This window comes from Phasianus colchicus, unplaced genomic scaffold (genome assembly GCF_987193195.1).
Source record: "Phasianus colchicus unplaced genomic scaffold, bPhaCol1.hap1.1 HAP1_SCAFFOLD_56, whole genome shotgun sequence".
Classification (NCBI taxonomy): Eukaryota; Metazoa; Chordata; class Aves; order Galliformes; family Phasianidae; genus Phasianus; species Phasianus colchicus.
Genome location: NW_028325233.1, coordinates 692,728 through 706,238, shown reverse-complemented (window position 1 = coordinate 706,238; position 13,511 = coordinate 692,728). Strand labels below are relative to the sequence as shown.

Sequence of the window (13,511 nt, the reverse complement as noted above, 5' to 3'; positions counted from 1 at the left end):
CACCAACGTCACAATCTAGTGGCGTGTGACCTGGCTGATTGGAAAAAACCTGATGATGTTAACCTGTATCATTATACTGATGATCTCCTGCTGACATCCAACTCACTGGAGGCATTAAGGCAGGTGGCAGATTCATTAACCGCCTATTTACAGCAGAGAGGATGGGCTATAAATCCCAGAAGGTGCAAGGTCCGGGCCTGTCCGTAAAATTCCTGGGGGTGGTTTGGTCAGGAAAGACCCAAGTACTGCCCAGTGCTGTCTTAGATAAGGTTCAGGCGTTCCCAGTCCCTACAACATCGAAGCAGCTGCAAAGTTTCTAGGTATACTGGGTTACTGGCGTTCCTTTATACCTCACCTAGCGCAGCTGCTAAGGCCGCTGTACAGACTCACAAAAAAGGGGCAGCTATGGGACTGGGGGAAAACAGAACAGGATGCTTTCCAACAGGCAAAACTGGCAGTTAAACAAGCCCAGGCATTGGGTATATTCGATCCTACCCTCCCAGCTGAGTTGGATGTTCACGTTACTCAAGATGGCTTTGGTTGGGGCCTGTGGCAACGCCAGAGTTCTGTTCGGACCCCCATTGGTTTTTGGTCTCAGGTCTGGGATGGAGCAGAAGAAAGATACAGTATGATTGAAAAACAGTTATTGGCTGCCTATTCAGCATTACAGGCAGTAGAGCCAATAACCCAGACGGATGAAGTCATAGTTAAGACCACTCTGCCGATTCAGGGGTGGGTGAAAGGTCTGACCCACCTTCCTAAGACAGGGGTGGCCCAAGCACAAACAGTGGCACGATGGGTCGCCTACCTCAGCCAAAGGAGCAGTCTGTCTTCATCAGCCTTAAAAGAAGAGCTTCAGAAGATCCTAGGCCCAGTGACCTATCATTGTGATGCACCAAAAGAAACACTGGTCGCTCCACCAGAGAAGAGCCCCGTTCAGGAGGGGAAATATCCTATCCCTGAAGATGCCTGGTACATGGATGGGTCCAGCAAGGGCAACCCGAGCAAGTGGAGAGCGATAGCATACCATCCTTCCACTGAGACAATCTGGTTTGATGAGGGGGATGCTCAGAGCAGCCAATGGGCAGAACTGCAAGCCGTGTGGATGGTTATACCCAAGGAACCCGGTGATGGTATCCTGAATATCTGTACAGACAGTTGGGCTGTGTACCGGGGGCTCACTCTTTGGATTGCACAGTGGGCCACCCAAGAATGGACTATCCACGCCCGACCAATCTGGGGCAAAGACATGTGGTTAGACATATGGAATACAGTCAAACACAGGACTATATGTGTCTACATGTTTCTGGTCATCAGCCCCTACAGTCACCGGGAAATGGTGAAGCTGACACGCTGGCCCGAGTTTGATAGATTGAGAATTCACCATCTGAGAATATCGCCCGTTGGTTACATCAGAAGCTACGGCATGCGGGACAATAGACAATGTGGGCAGCTGCTAAAGCATGGGGGCTGCCCATACAGCTACCTGACATTGTCCAGGCATGCCAGCATTGCGACGCTTGCTCTAAGATGAGACCAAGATCACTGCCTGAAACGACAGCCCATCTTGCTAGAGGACACAATCCTCTCCAACGATGGCAGGTCGATTACATTGGGCCCCTTCCTCGGTCTGAGGGGGTGAGATATGCTCTGACCTGCATTGACACTGCAAGTGGGCTACTGCAGGCCTATCCAGTACCGAAAGCAAACCAGGCATATACCATCAAGGCACTGACTAAACTGATGTCTGCCTACGGGACACCTCAAGTCATCGAGAGCGACCAAGGGACTCATTTTACTGGTGCAACGATACAGCGCTGGGCAGAAGAAAACAACATCGAATGGCGATTCCATCTGCCATATAATCCAACGGGGGCAGGCCTCATTGAACGTTATAACGGTATTCTTAAGGCTGCCCTGAAGACAGACTCCCAGTCCCTGCAGGGGTGGACGAAAAGACTGTATGAAACCTTGCGGGACCTGAATGAAAGACCCCGAGACGGCAGACCCAGTGCCCTGAGAATGCTGCAGACAACATGGGCCACCCTGCTTAGGATCCAAATTACGGGCACTGATTATCAGGTAAGACCTAGATTGGTAATGAAAATAATCTTCTGCTCCCTGCCCCTGAGAATTTAGAACCAGGCACCCATAGAATAAAATGGCCTTGGAAGGTGCAGGTAGGACCCAAGTGGTGTGGCCTACTTGCACCTTGGGGGAGACTGTTGGAGGTGGGAGGCTCAGTAGTTCCTCCAGTAATAGGTACATGGCCAACTGATATTGTGGTCAACACTCCGATCTTCACTGCTAAAGGGACCCCCATCATGTCCCTATGGCAGATCAGGAGACCTCCTTTGGTGCCTGACAAAGTTATGCAGCCACAGATATCTGGCCAGAAGGTGTGGTACAGGCGGCCGGGACGTGCCCCAGTACAAGTGGAAGTGTTGACCCAGGATAGAAGGACGGCCTGTATCTTGCCCTGGAGAGCAGACCTTCTCCTCCTGGTACCCTTGAAACATCTGTATTACTCCCCGTGAGTCTTCGAGCCTTCAGGATCACTGCAAGGAACGAAATGCCATCAAAGCGTTCCAGTGTTACAGTCAGATCACGTGCGACACCCGGTGATGGCCTACATGGGACTGATGGAGCAGAGGACGGACCTGCACCTGACGACCGCATGCCTCCAGTAACTTCATCGAGCACTGGCCCATACAAGAATATCAACGTTCACCAATCGTCACTTGTCTTGAATTGTACCAACATGCGTCGCGATGGAAACTGTATAAGTGTCGTGATATAAGTGGGTCTCTGTATTAGGAAAAGCTTACCCATTTGTCAACCTGATCATTGGTTCACGCCGTGAAGGGGTGGAGTGTATGGGAACTGCTGAGTCACGGCCTGAACCTCTGATTAGTCACCTGAGGTGAGCAATGAGTCAGCCCTGGGAGCACAGGTGAAAGCAATTCACCTGTGCTGCAGGAAGGGGTGGAGCCTGGCTCCACCTCTCCTAGACCCATTTAAGAGCTCACTACCAGTGGGGAAGGATCTCTCCCTCTTTGGATGATCCACTCCACTGGTCTTTCCTGAGCAAGCCCACGACATGGGTAAGCATCCTATTTATTCTTTTTGTCTCGCTCTGCCTAACTCTCTTGCTTATTTCATTATTATGACATCTTGATATTATTTGATTTATATAATATTCCTTTATATAATTTTCATTGATTATACACTAGCACAGAGAAACTCCTCTCCTGTCCACAAACTGGTTACTCAGGGAAACTGATGCCTGCTAGATGTTCTGTGACTCAGAAAAACATATTCCCTTCTGGATTGTTTCTGTTTGGTTGGTTTTTAAATGCAGTAAAGATGAAACAATACCTTTCAAGTGCCTCTCTGCGCTGATGGACATCTCCCGAAGCAAACTTCATTTTAATAAAGCTAGAATGAGCCAGTAGATGACTGCTCTTGATAGCTCCCCAATTCTTTGTATTAAGTTCCAAGTCCTGTCCTGCGCTGATTTGAGGCATTCCTAAAGAATAAAGTTCATCAGAGGATGAGGAACCACCATCTTTCTGTGAAGGCAAGGACATTACTTCTCCAGGACACACTGCTACCTAACCCAGGATCACAGCTGAGGCATTAACATATCCTTCAGCAGTAAAGTTCCAGGAACTCTTTGAACAGTTCTCCCCCTGATGGAGCTGCTATATCCAGCTTAGACTTGAAGTAAGAAAATAAGCAAGGTTTAACTTTAGGAAGAAAATCCCCATTAAACAATTGGCTTCAGTAGACTTTCATTTGGAAAAGTTAAATCACTTGAGCAATAGCTGTCAGTGGAACAAAAATAACAGACTATGACCAGTTTTGAGGATATGGAAGATTATGACAGGATCAAAAGATGGTTAAGTACCTCAAGTGTCTTTACGACACAGGAGTACCATTCCAAGCTTGTCTCCAGAGGTATTTTCTTCTCTGCCTCCTGAACATGGAGCACAGCATCTCGTAACTTATTGCGTGAGCGGTACAGTGCAACAAGTCTGATGTTAAGGTAGACGTCATCGGGTCTCACACGGAGTTCAGCTTGAGTCACATAAAAGAGCTCATTCCAGCCATCTTCGACTTTATATTCTTGAAACTTCTCCTATTAAACATCAAGGCAACGTATTAATATATTTTTTTTCCACATCAGCCTTTTCAACAACCACATTACCTGACAGTTTGCTCACCTCCGCTACACAGACTACAGACTTGCTGGAATTACTCCAACATCTTAGAAACGAGATAACGGGAAAAAACTTCACTGTGCCTCTCGTAGATGCCAAGTTAAGACTGTCAGACTATCTGAGACAGAGACAGCACACCTTGTTACAGAATAGCTGGTCCAAATAAGACAACAGAAAGCTAACAGAAGCCTCTGAGAACCTCTGTGTCCCTGCAGCTGTGCTACATAAAAATAAGTGCCAAAGTGACACTGCATAACTGATGAAAGCATTTACACTGTAGTTGAGAATGACAGCACTTCCTACATTCTGCATTTTTAAACTCAAAAAACTAAAAAGCAGCTTAGGCAATACTTGATGTGTCTGTTGCGACTATCTAAACTCAACTTCTTGGATATTATTGCTAACACAGTTTCCCCACATTTTTGAACACCTCAACCTTAAAACGCATGAGAAAGCTCAGAGCTGCAATTTTCAAGCAAGCTAGACAAAAACATCAGACAGCAAAGAAATTAACATGTAATAGATTCATGCTAAACTAATGCTAAACTAATTTAGCCAAGGAAATATTGTGAGATGACTAGATGGCATGCTAGAAGCACCCAGTCAGATACGGAAAGTTTCTTCAAGGCACAGAGCAGAGATGAGAAGCTGGAATTTACCTTCAATCTGAGAGCAGCAGGATTCCTGGGGAGCAGCCTGGCAGCTTTCTCAACCCAGTATTTTGCTCTTCCATCACTGGTGTCTTTATTGCAGAATAGCTCCACAATCTTCAGCACCAGATCCTTCTGTATTGGGTTCTGGAGATTACCATCATCCCTGCTTGGCAATTCCACAGCAGGCACAGACCCTTAGTCCAAAGGGCAATGGGAAGACTATCATAGCAGTTACCACAAAGATCAAGTCAGGACACAAAAGAAAGAATCAACTGGAAAATAAATAAATAAAAGCTGAAGCCAATTCTACCAAAAAAAGAATCCTTTCTTAAGTACATCATAGACAGATTTGGCAATGCAAAATGTACATCATACAATTTGTCCACAACACATTTTCTCTCTGAGCTTAAGGAATGCACAGCACAGATGCATTTTAAAAGTCCATTTACAAAGGAAGAAAGCTGGTCATTACAGGGGGTCAGTGGATCGCTTACCTTGTAACACCCAACAGCTTTTTCTGTGTTGTCCTGAGCTTCATAAATTTGTCCAAGAAACCTGTGTGCCCTGGGATCTCTCTCTTGGACACTGAGATAAGTAGATATGTATCTACAGAGCGAGAAAACCCAGAAAGATCAATACTCCTCAATAATACAAGTCCCCCCACACCGTGCAGCTAAAGCTAAAGGGAATTTAATCTGTCAAATGGAAAGCAGGGCTATATTTAGTTCTAGATGCTTGACCTAGACCTTCCTGTGAGGAACAACATTATTTTTACACGTACCAATGCTACTTACTTGTCAGCAAGTACTGAGTTCTGAGCAGCAGCTCACAGAACCAGATGCATCATATGATGAAATAAAAGCCACTTCAACTCCATGATTTCTTTGGTATTATATAACTAATGCAGTTGCTCCTTTAGAAGGATTTCAGTGGCACCCAATCCTTCCATTTACTGTTACCTTAAAAAGGCATGATCGTGATCTTGATTTCTCTACTTCAGCTGGCTTTTCTATTACACTTTCAAGAACAGATCAACCACATACATCAACACGTATTACCTTTTAGCAAGTTCATACTCTTTTATTTCAAAATACAGCTTAGCACAGATGAATCCTTTCAACCATTTCTGAATGGAAAACGAAAACAAACACGACAGGCACATGTCAGATGTACAGTACGTTTGAAGCAACTGAACAGGAAGAGCCCTCTTTTCAGCAACGCATAACAGTGCTAACAGTTAATTACCAGCCCACTTCTTGTATTCAAGCCTTTGTTTCTGAAAGAGACAGGATTAAGAAAGGAATCTTGTTTCCAATAACGGGCAGAAGCTACCAAAGGAAAACTGAGGCCATTAGCGAAGCAAGCGACTGATCTTTATACTTGGGACATTTCACAAACACTTCTGACTAAAGAAATCAGAAGAATGGGGTCTGCTACAGCTGAGCTTTTTGTTATTGCTGCTGTTGCAATACAACAGTGTTGCAGGAGAAAACAAATCCTACAAACTAAGAGTGAAGATGTTACCCCAGCTCCTCCTGCTGGTGCTTCTGCCATCTTCCCCTCCTGCCGGCTCTGCCTTCTGCTTTGCTTTTTGTATTTTCACTTTTGTTTCCTCCTCCTACCCCTCCATAGATACCTTTGGAGACTTACGTTTCACCTTTCACTCACACAGTGCGTGCTGTGAAGTTATCTTGGGCTGATAACATCAGAAATAGACTACTGCATCCAAAAAGCATTTTCTACCTGCATGAAGGAGCTAGAGAACTAGGAAGTGACAAGCAAAAACTTCACGGCAGACGTAAACTAAATAACGTGAAACAAGTCTCTGCAGTCTAAGTACGCCTGAAGTTCATCTCCAACCCTCTTCCCACCCCAAAATACGGGGGGAAGTTATTCACGCAAGTCTCCTGAGTTTCAGTCTGTGTTCTGAAGTAAAACAAGGACACGCTGACATTCATCAGAGCAGAGTCATGCTTGACATCTCCTTGTAAACAGGGTTGAAAAGAAACTTCATCAGACACGCTGGCAGCCTTGAAAGACCCTCCCTTCCAAAATCAGCACAACAAGAAAACCAGTCACTATTTCCACCATTGACTGTGCTAGACAGTGAGTTGTAAGCATCACTGCAAAGATGAAACCAAACCACAGAACTTGGCCTCGAGTGCAACAAGAAGCGAAGCAATGGTTTTTGTTGAGCCCAACAGGAATCTCAGAACGGTTGAAGAGCATCTCTGAATTTGGCAGCGGTACGCTCCACACTGCATAGTCTAAACAGCACCCAAGTCAGCTCAACAAAGCCACAGGAGAACTTTGTTGCTGTTGGAAAAGCTCAAAATGAAGATGCACGCTGCCTCACCCCAAGACCCTGCAGCAGAACAGCAGCCCGCGTGCATTCACGCTCTGCAGCACACTGCTGAATCTGCTGCCTCTGCAATAGAACCCACTCACAGCAGCAGAGCAGCACCTTTGGGGATTAAATAGCTCCCACTAACTGCACTGGTTGGCTCTCTATGATCTGTGCACCATTTCCAGATCGCAGGGAATCATCTGGCTGCCAGGTACAGCAGCAAAACTACACTGGCCCAGCTCTCCCTCTCTTTTTCCTGACCTTCCACAGCACTGTCACACAGACAGGAATATCAACCACACAGCACGTGAAAGAAAACCAGAAGCTTAGGAACACCTGTCCCCTGTTTGGGCTCTTCAGTTCCACAAAACGCAGGGATCTGTACGGACTGACAGCACTGGGCTCCTCGTAACTCTACCGAGGGCTCACCAGTTTGAAGAGCGCACAGCCCTGGCAAACCATCTTCCCAACAAGTCAGCTCCGTGCCCTCCCACACAGCCGCTTCCCTCAGCTTCCACTCCCCCTGCCATCCGACCTCAAAGTCAGGGTGGGGAGCCTTGCTCACAAGGGAACTTTGCTGCAATGTCTGTTACCTGACTAAGCATGTTGCCGGGGCTCTGGGCGCTCAGTCTTGCCAAAGAGGCCCGTGCTACACCAAAACAGATGGCACAGCTCTTTCTGCTCCTCCTTGAACCCTGGACAGGGTATTCAGGAAGAAAACCGAGAGGAGAAAAGGAAAACGGATGTTCCACCTGACTGCTGCCTACCCTAGTACTCTGCAGACCTCACCTCCGGGGTGGACACATCGCCGTATGAGTTCCCAACTGCTGGGACAGCTTCTCCAGATCCTTCCTGCAACCGGGACTCCCCAGCCACTGTGAATCTGGATGACGATAAAGGAGTAGGGCAACTGGTGATGCATCTTTCTTAATCACTATCACTATGCTACATGTCATTATATTATGACGTGGTAATGATTAGACTCGCTGCACTGCTTATTTTCTTTCCTGCTAAGCTTATCTTTTCACTTTAGGGCACTGCTTTGTTTTTGTATTGTTTTGAAATTGACAATAAAATAAGCTTATGCCTTCCTTCGTGTCTACGTCCTTCCTGCTGACCCAGTCAATAGGCAAAAAAAAGATAAAAAATAAAACGTAAGTGAAGGTAAGGTCGGACAAGGGAAGTTAAGGAAACGGGGAAGGGGAGGGAACAGGGAAGGGGAGTGAAGGGAAAAAATAATAAAAATCTCTCTGGAGGAAGACCAACATCTTAAAAGCATGCCCAGAAGGATACAAGGGAATTTGCAAACCAGACCAAAGTTCTCGAGTCCTTACCCTGGTGTTCTCTGAGGCTCCTACCCACCATTAAAACTCATCAACATGAAATATCTCCAGAAACAAGCAAACAATAACCAACCAACCAAACCAAAAACCCATACCATGTATTTTGGGGTGGTGCCATTCAGAACGGCAGTTTGGGATATTCCATACTGACTATTTATGAAAAAGAGAAGGTGAACTACATTGGGGTATCTCCCTTACATTTCAGATACTCAATGAGAAAATCTGCACAACATGAGAAAGAAAAGGAAAGGAAAAGGAAAAAGGGAAAGGGGAAAGGAAAAGGAAAAGGAAAGGGAAAAGGAAAAGGAAAAAAAGGAAAGAAAGGAAAAGGGAAAGAAAAAGGGAAAGGGAAAGGAAAAGTGAAAGGGAAAAAAGACCTTGCTCTTAGTGCCTAGAGAGGATGTTCCACAGTACATCTGCAGGCTTTCTGGACAGCAGGTTTTATCTTGAAATGACTACTTTCCCTCTGCTGAACAGAAACATCCATTTGTTTCAGAAGTTCTTCAGTTCTACAAAGTTCCCAGAAATCACTGATTGCAGCCCTCCTTTTACTTTGGGTCTTTTACCTCAATCTTTACAGACGTCACAGAGACACAAAGCACGGCTGAACAGATTTCATGTTGGGTTGCGGTTGGATCTGATGACCTTGGAGCTCTTTTCCAACCTGAGCAATTCTATGGTTCTATGATCCCGTATCCATTCCAAGTCCACCCCATACCCAGAGCCCATCCCATACGCATCCCATTGCCCAATATCCCATCCCATATCCATCCCATATCCACATCCCCACATCCCAATCCCAAATCTCACATTCCAATCCCACATTCAACATCCCAACCCCACGTCCCGACCCCACATCCTACATCCCACATCCCAATTCCAAATCTCATTCCCAGTCCCTCCTCCCGAGCCCATCACCCACCTGTCCATCTCATTCCCTCATCCCAGTCGCAATCCCACAGCCCCGATCCCATCCCCTATGGCAACAGAGAGCACCCCGAGGCCCCCCCACAGCCGCTCTGCCCCGCCCCCGGCCTCTCATTGGTCAGGGGCAGTTCCGGCCCGTTCGTGCCTCTCATTGGCCAGCGGCAGCTCCGGCCTCTCACTGGTCAGGGGCAGTTCCGGTCCGTTCGTGCCTCTCATCGGTCAGCGGCAGCTCCGGCCTTCCCCGGCCTCACACTGGTCAGGGGCAGTTCCGGCCCGTTCGTGCCTCTCATTGGTCAGCGGCAGCGCCGCCGGCTCCGATTGGCTGAGGCGCAGTGCGCGGGAAAGGCCGTTGGCAGCCGGCTCTCCCCTCAGGTGGTGCCGGTCCCACAGCCGCTGCGCGCCGGAGCTGTCCGGGCAGCACCGAGACGGAACTGCGGCACGACGGGAGCGGTGCTGAGGACAGCGGCGCCGGAGCCGGGAGGGACGGAGAGCGCCGCCGGGCCGGGGAGGGAACCCTGCGCGGCCGTAAGCCACCTCCGTGTGGGGTGAGGGGCTGGGAGTGGGACTGGGATGTGGGGATGTGGATGGAGACAGGATGGGATGTGGGGAAGTGGGATATGTACGGGACGGGCTGTGGCTGTGGGATGGATGTGGGATCAATATGGAGCTCTGGGGAGCTCCGGGAGAGATACAGGGGCTGAAGGGAAGTAGAGGGGGCTAGGAAGCTGTGGGGAGCTGGGAGGGCCGTGGGGGGGCAGGGGGCTACAGAAGGCTGCTGGGGTATAGGGAGGCACACGGGGCTGGAGTGGGCTGTGGTACGGGATTGGGGTATATGGGGCTCTAGGGGTGGGTCTAGGGGGATTTGGGGCAATGGAGGGCGGTGAGGGGCTTAGGGGGGACACGGTGCTATAGGGAGCATTGGGGGGGTTGGGAAGGGGCTCAGAGGGGCTGGGGAGAGCTATGGGGAGGGATATAGGGGGCTGGGGGAGGATATAAGAGAATGTGGTTGTACAGATGTCTGTAGGGGGCAAATAGGTGGGCTAGAAGGGGATATCACAGAATTGCCAGGGTTGGAAGGGACCTCGAGGATCATGAATCTCCAACCCTCCTACCACATGCAGGGCCACCAACCTCCACATTTCACACTAGACCAGGCTACCCAGGGCCCCATCCAATCTGGCCTTGAACACCTCCAGGGACGGGGCATCCACAACCTCTTTGGGCAGCTGTTCCAGCCTGTTCCACCACTCTCTCTGTAAAGAATTTCCCCCTGACATCCAACCTAAATCTCCCCTCCCTCAACTTCAAACCATTTCCCCTCGTCCTGCAGTTTTCTACCCTTTCAAAGAGTTGATTCCCCTCCTGTTGTAGGCTCCCTTTAGGTGCTGAAATGCTGCAATGAGGTCACCCCGCAGCCTTCTTTTCTCCAGGCTGAACAAGCCCAGCTCCCTCAGCCTGTCCTCATAAGGGAGGTGCTCCAGTCCCCTGATCATCTTTGTGGCCCTCCTCTGGACCCTCTCCAACAGCTCCCTGTCTTTCTTGTACTGGGGGCTCCAGACGTGGTCGCAGTACTGCAGATGGGGCCTCACAAGAGCAGTGTAGAGGGGTACAATCACCTCCCTGTCCCTGCTGGCCACCCCTCTTTTGATGGAGCCCAGGATATCATTTGCCTTCCGAGCCACAAGGGCACACTGCTGGCTCATATTAAGTTTTTCATCTATCAAGACCCCCAGGATATGGGGCTAGAGGGAGCAGTGGGAGGGCTGTGGGTGTGATATGGAGAAACAGGCGCGATAGGGGTCTGCAGAGAGGTATAGGTGGGACATATGAGGTTATAAAAGGCTGTAGGGGAGCTCTAGGGGGCTTGTGTAGACTATAGTAAAGTATAGGGGAATATGGGGCTATCGGGGGGCTATAGGGTAATGTGGGGAGAAGAGGCACTGGTAAAGGCCCATATACAGAAACGATAAGGGGGATAAAGGGGGCCAACAGATGGATATAAAGTAACATCAGGAGGCTGAAAAAAAAAAAAAAAAAAAAACAAGTAAGAAAAGATAAAAAGATTAAAACAGAAAAACCAACCAAGAAACAAACAAGCAACAAAAAAGAAACAGGGAGGACTGTGAGGAAAATAGAAAAGAGGAAAAAAGAGAATAAGAAGTAAAAAGTAATGCGTGTAAATGTAGAGAAAGCAGGTAGGAAAGCTAACCGTAGCAGAGCAAAGGAAAGCAAGACAAAGAATGAAAAAATGCAACCCGGCAGGAATGGAGGAGTGTGGGAAGAGCTGAGCCCCGGCCTGGCACAGGAGCTGCACGGCAGGAGAAGAAGCTGAGCCCAAAGGTAAGAGGAGCTCCTTGGGGATTTTTGTGGGCTTGAAGCAAAGCTGAGAAGCCGTGCCCGGGAGGAGGTGTGGGTAGCTCCAGGCCACCTTGCTGTCTCCCCAAGAGATGCGGGCTGTGGGCTAGGCAGTGGGCAGGAGTGCTGGCCAGAAGCAAGCATCTGTGTGGAGAAAGGCAAAGGGCGGAGGAGGTTGAAGGGGAGCTACCAGGCATGGGCTTGCTCAGCAAGGGGAGCAGAAGCCTGAAGGGCACGAGAAGGGAATAGAGAAGGGCAGGCAGTAGGCGTTAAGTTGCGAGCAGAGCTGAGAGGCACTTGTCAGAGCAGCAAGCGGAGCAGGCAAGTGTTGAGATTTGGCTTGAGTAGCAGGAAAAGCCAAGAGCATGAATAAGAAGGAAGTGAGGAGAAGGTAAGTGAAGGGCAGGCGAGGTAATGGTAGGCTAAGGAAGGGAGAAGGGGAGGGGTAAGGGAGGTGAGGGTAAGGGAGAAAAGGAGAGTAGGGGGATGGGGAGGGTAGGGGATGGGAGCAGAGGAGGGGAGGGGGGGTTTGAGGGGAGGGTTAAAGGAAAACGTATGATTAAAATCAGAAAAAATAAGAGAGAAAGAAAAATGAGAAAAAAAATGAGGAAAAAATGAGAAAAACAAGAGGGAAAAAAAAAGAAAAAAAGATTAAAGGAAATGAGAAAAAGAGGAAAAAAAGAGAAAAAGAAAAAAGAAAAAAGAGAAAAGAAAAAAAAGATGAAAAATAGAAAAAAGAAAAAGGAAAGAGACAAAATAGAGAAAAGAAAAAAGAATATATAATAAAAATAAGAAAGAAAGATAAAAAGAAGAGAAAACAGAAAAAATGAAAAAAAAGCAAAAAAAAATTAAGAAAGATAAAAGAAGAGAAAAGAAAAAAGAGAAAAAAGTATTTAATGTTAGAAAAGAGAAAAAAGAAAAATGAAAAAGAAAAAAATAAAAAGAGAAAAAAGAGAAAATAAAAGAAGAGAGAGAAAATAATATATGAAAAGAGAAAAAAGGACTAAAAGAAGAAAAGAGAAGAAAGGCAAAGAGAATAGAAGAAAAAAGCCAAGTAAAAAGTAAAGAATATGAGCTAAGAAAAGAATGGCTGGCAATAAATATGGAGAGAGCAATGCATAGCATTGCAAAGGAAAGCAAGGCAAGAGAATCAGAAGAGCAGGAGAGGTAAGTTTGGCATAAGGCAAGGGGGAAGGGGAGGGGAAAGGGAGAAAAGAGGGGGAAGGGGAGGGGAGGGGAAGCGAAGGGGGGGAGGAGAGGGGAGAGGAGAGGAAGGAGAAAATGAGAGAGGTAGGGGTGATGGGAGGGGAGAGTGGATGGGGTGGGAGGGTTGAAGGAGAAATGTCACTGAAGAACCGGCTTCTGTTTTGGCATTAAAAGAGAAAAGTGAATCTCTAGATTTGCACAAAGCAGTAAAAACAACACTGAAGTGATTTTCTTTCTCCTTTGACAGCGTCTCTGTCTCTTTAATGTCGCTTCCCAGCCGAGCCATTCCACACTTCCGTGCTGTCCATGTGACATCAGCGGTCTCCTGCTGCTCTAGATGCCTGGGAATCCTCCCCCAGCACGACAGCGCACACAGCAAGCCCAGGGGGAAGCTGGCCCTGGTGGCGGAACAGATGTCATCGTGGGGACGTGGGGTCACAACGCCCCGCCTGGTGCC

The 13,511-nt window shown here is 47.9% G+C and overlaps 2 protein-coding genes across 3 annotated transcripts; one reads left to right on the top strand and one right to left on the bottom strand.

The window, feature by feature from the left end:
• Positions 1-2,845: 2,845 nt before the first annotated feature.
• On the bottom strand, positions 2,846-9,238 carry LOC149911856 (RANBP2-like and GRIP domain-containing protein 8). The gene is made up of 6 exons (XM_090133283.1): positions 9,133-9,238; positions 8,013-8,106; positions 5,371-5,482; positions 4,883-5,039; positions 3,911-4,141; positions 2,846-3,529 (listed from the first exon to the last, which is right to left on the bottom strand). The coding sequence occupies exons 3-6, from the start codon at positions 5,412-5,414 to the stop codon at positions 3,425-3,427; spliced, it is 537 nt and encodes a 178-aa protein (XP_089989409.1). The 5' UTR covers positions 5,415-5,482; positions 8,013-8,106; positions 9,133-9,238; the 3' UTR covers positions 2,846-3,424.
• Positions 9,238-13,391, top strand: LOC149911855 (uncharacterized). Of its 2 annotated transcripts, none has more exons than XM_090133237.1 (3): positions 9,238-10,018; positions 10,615-10,748; positions 10,865-10,996. In XM_090133237.1, exons 1-3 carry the CDS (start codon positions 9,251-9,253, stop codon positions 10,893-10,895), a joined length of 933 nt encoding a protein of 310 aa, XP_089989363.1. In that variant the 5' UTR covers positions 9,238-9,250; the 3' UTR covers positions 10,896-10,996. The 2 variants fall into 2 exon arrangements, with proteins under 2 accessions (XP_089989363.1, XP_089989362.1); XM_090133236.1 differs by lacking the exons at positions 10,615-10,748; positions 10,865-10,996 and adding exons at positions 11,756-11,833; positions 13,302-13,391 and having other exon boundaries at positions 9,251-10,018.
• Positions 13,392-13,511: the final 120 nt, after the last annotated feature.

Excerpts from the sequence above, each read along its gene's own strand:
- LOC149911855 (XM_090133236.1), top strand. The coding sequence starts at position 9,251 with ATGATCCCGTATCCATTCCAAGTCCACCCCATACCCAGAGCCCATCCC. Across the intron at positions 10,019-11,755 it reads GGAGGGAACCCTGCGCGGCC|GAATGGAGGAGTGTGGGAAG; the intron begins GTAAGCCACCTC and ends GCAACCCGGCAG. Across the intron at positions 11,834-13,301 it reads AGAAGAAGCTGAGCCCAAAG|CGTCTCTGTCTCTTTAATGT; the intron begins GTAAGAGGAGCT and ends CTCCTTTGACAG.
- LOC149911856 (XM_090133283.1), bottom strand. The coding sequence starts at position 5,414 with ATGAAGCTCAGGACAACACAGAAAAAGCTGTTGGGTGTTACAAG. Across the intron at positions 5,040-5,370 it reads AAGCTGTTGGGTGTTACAAG|GGATGATGGTAATCTCCAGA; the intron begins GTAAGCGATCCA and ends ATTGCCAAGCAG. Across the intron at positions 4,142-4,882 it reads CTGCTGCTCTCAGATTGAAG|GAGAAGTTTCAAGAATATAA; the intron begins GTAAATTCCAGC and ends GATGTTTAATAG.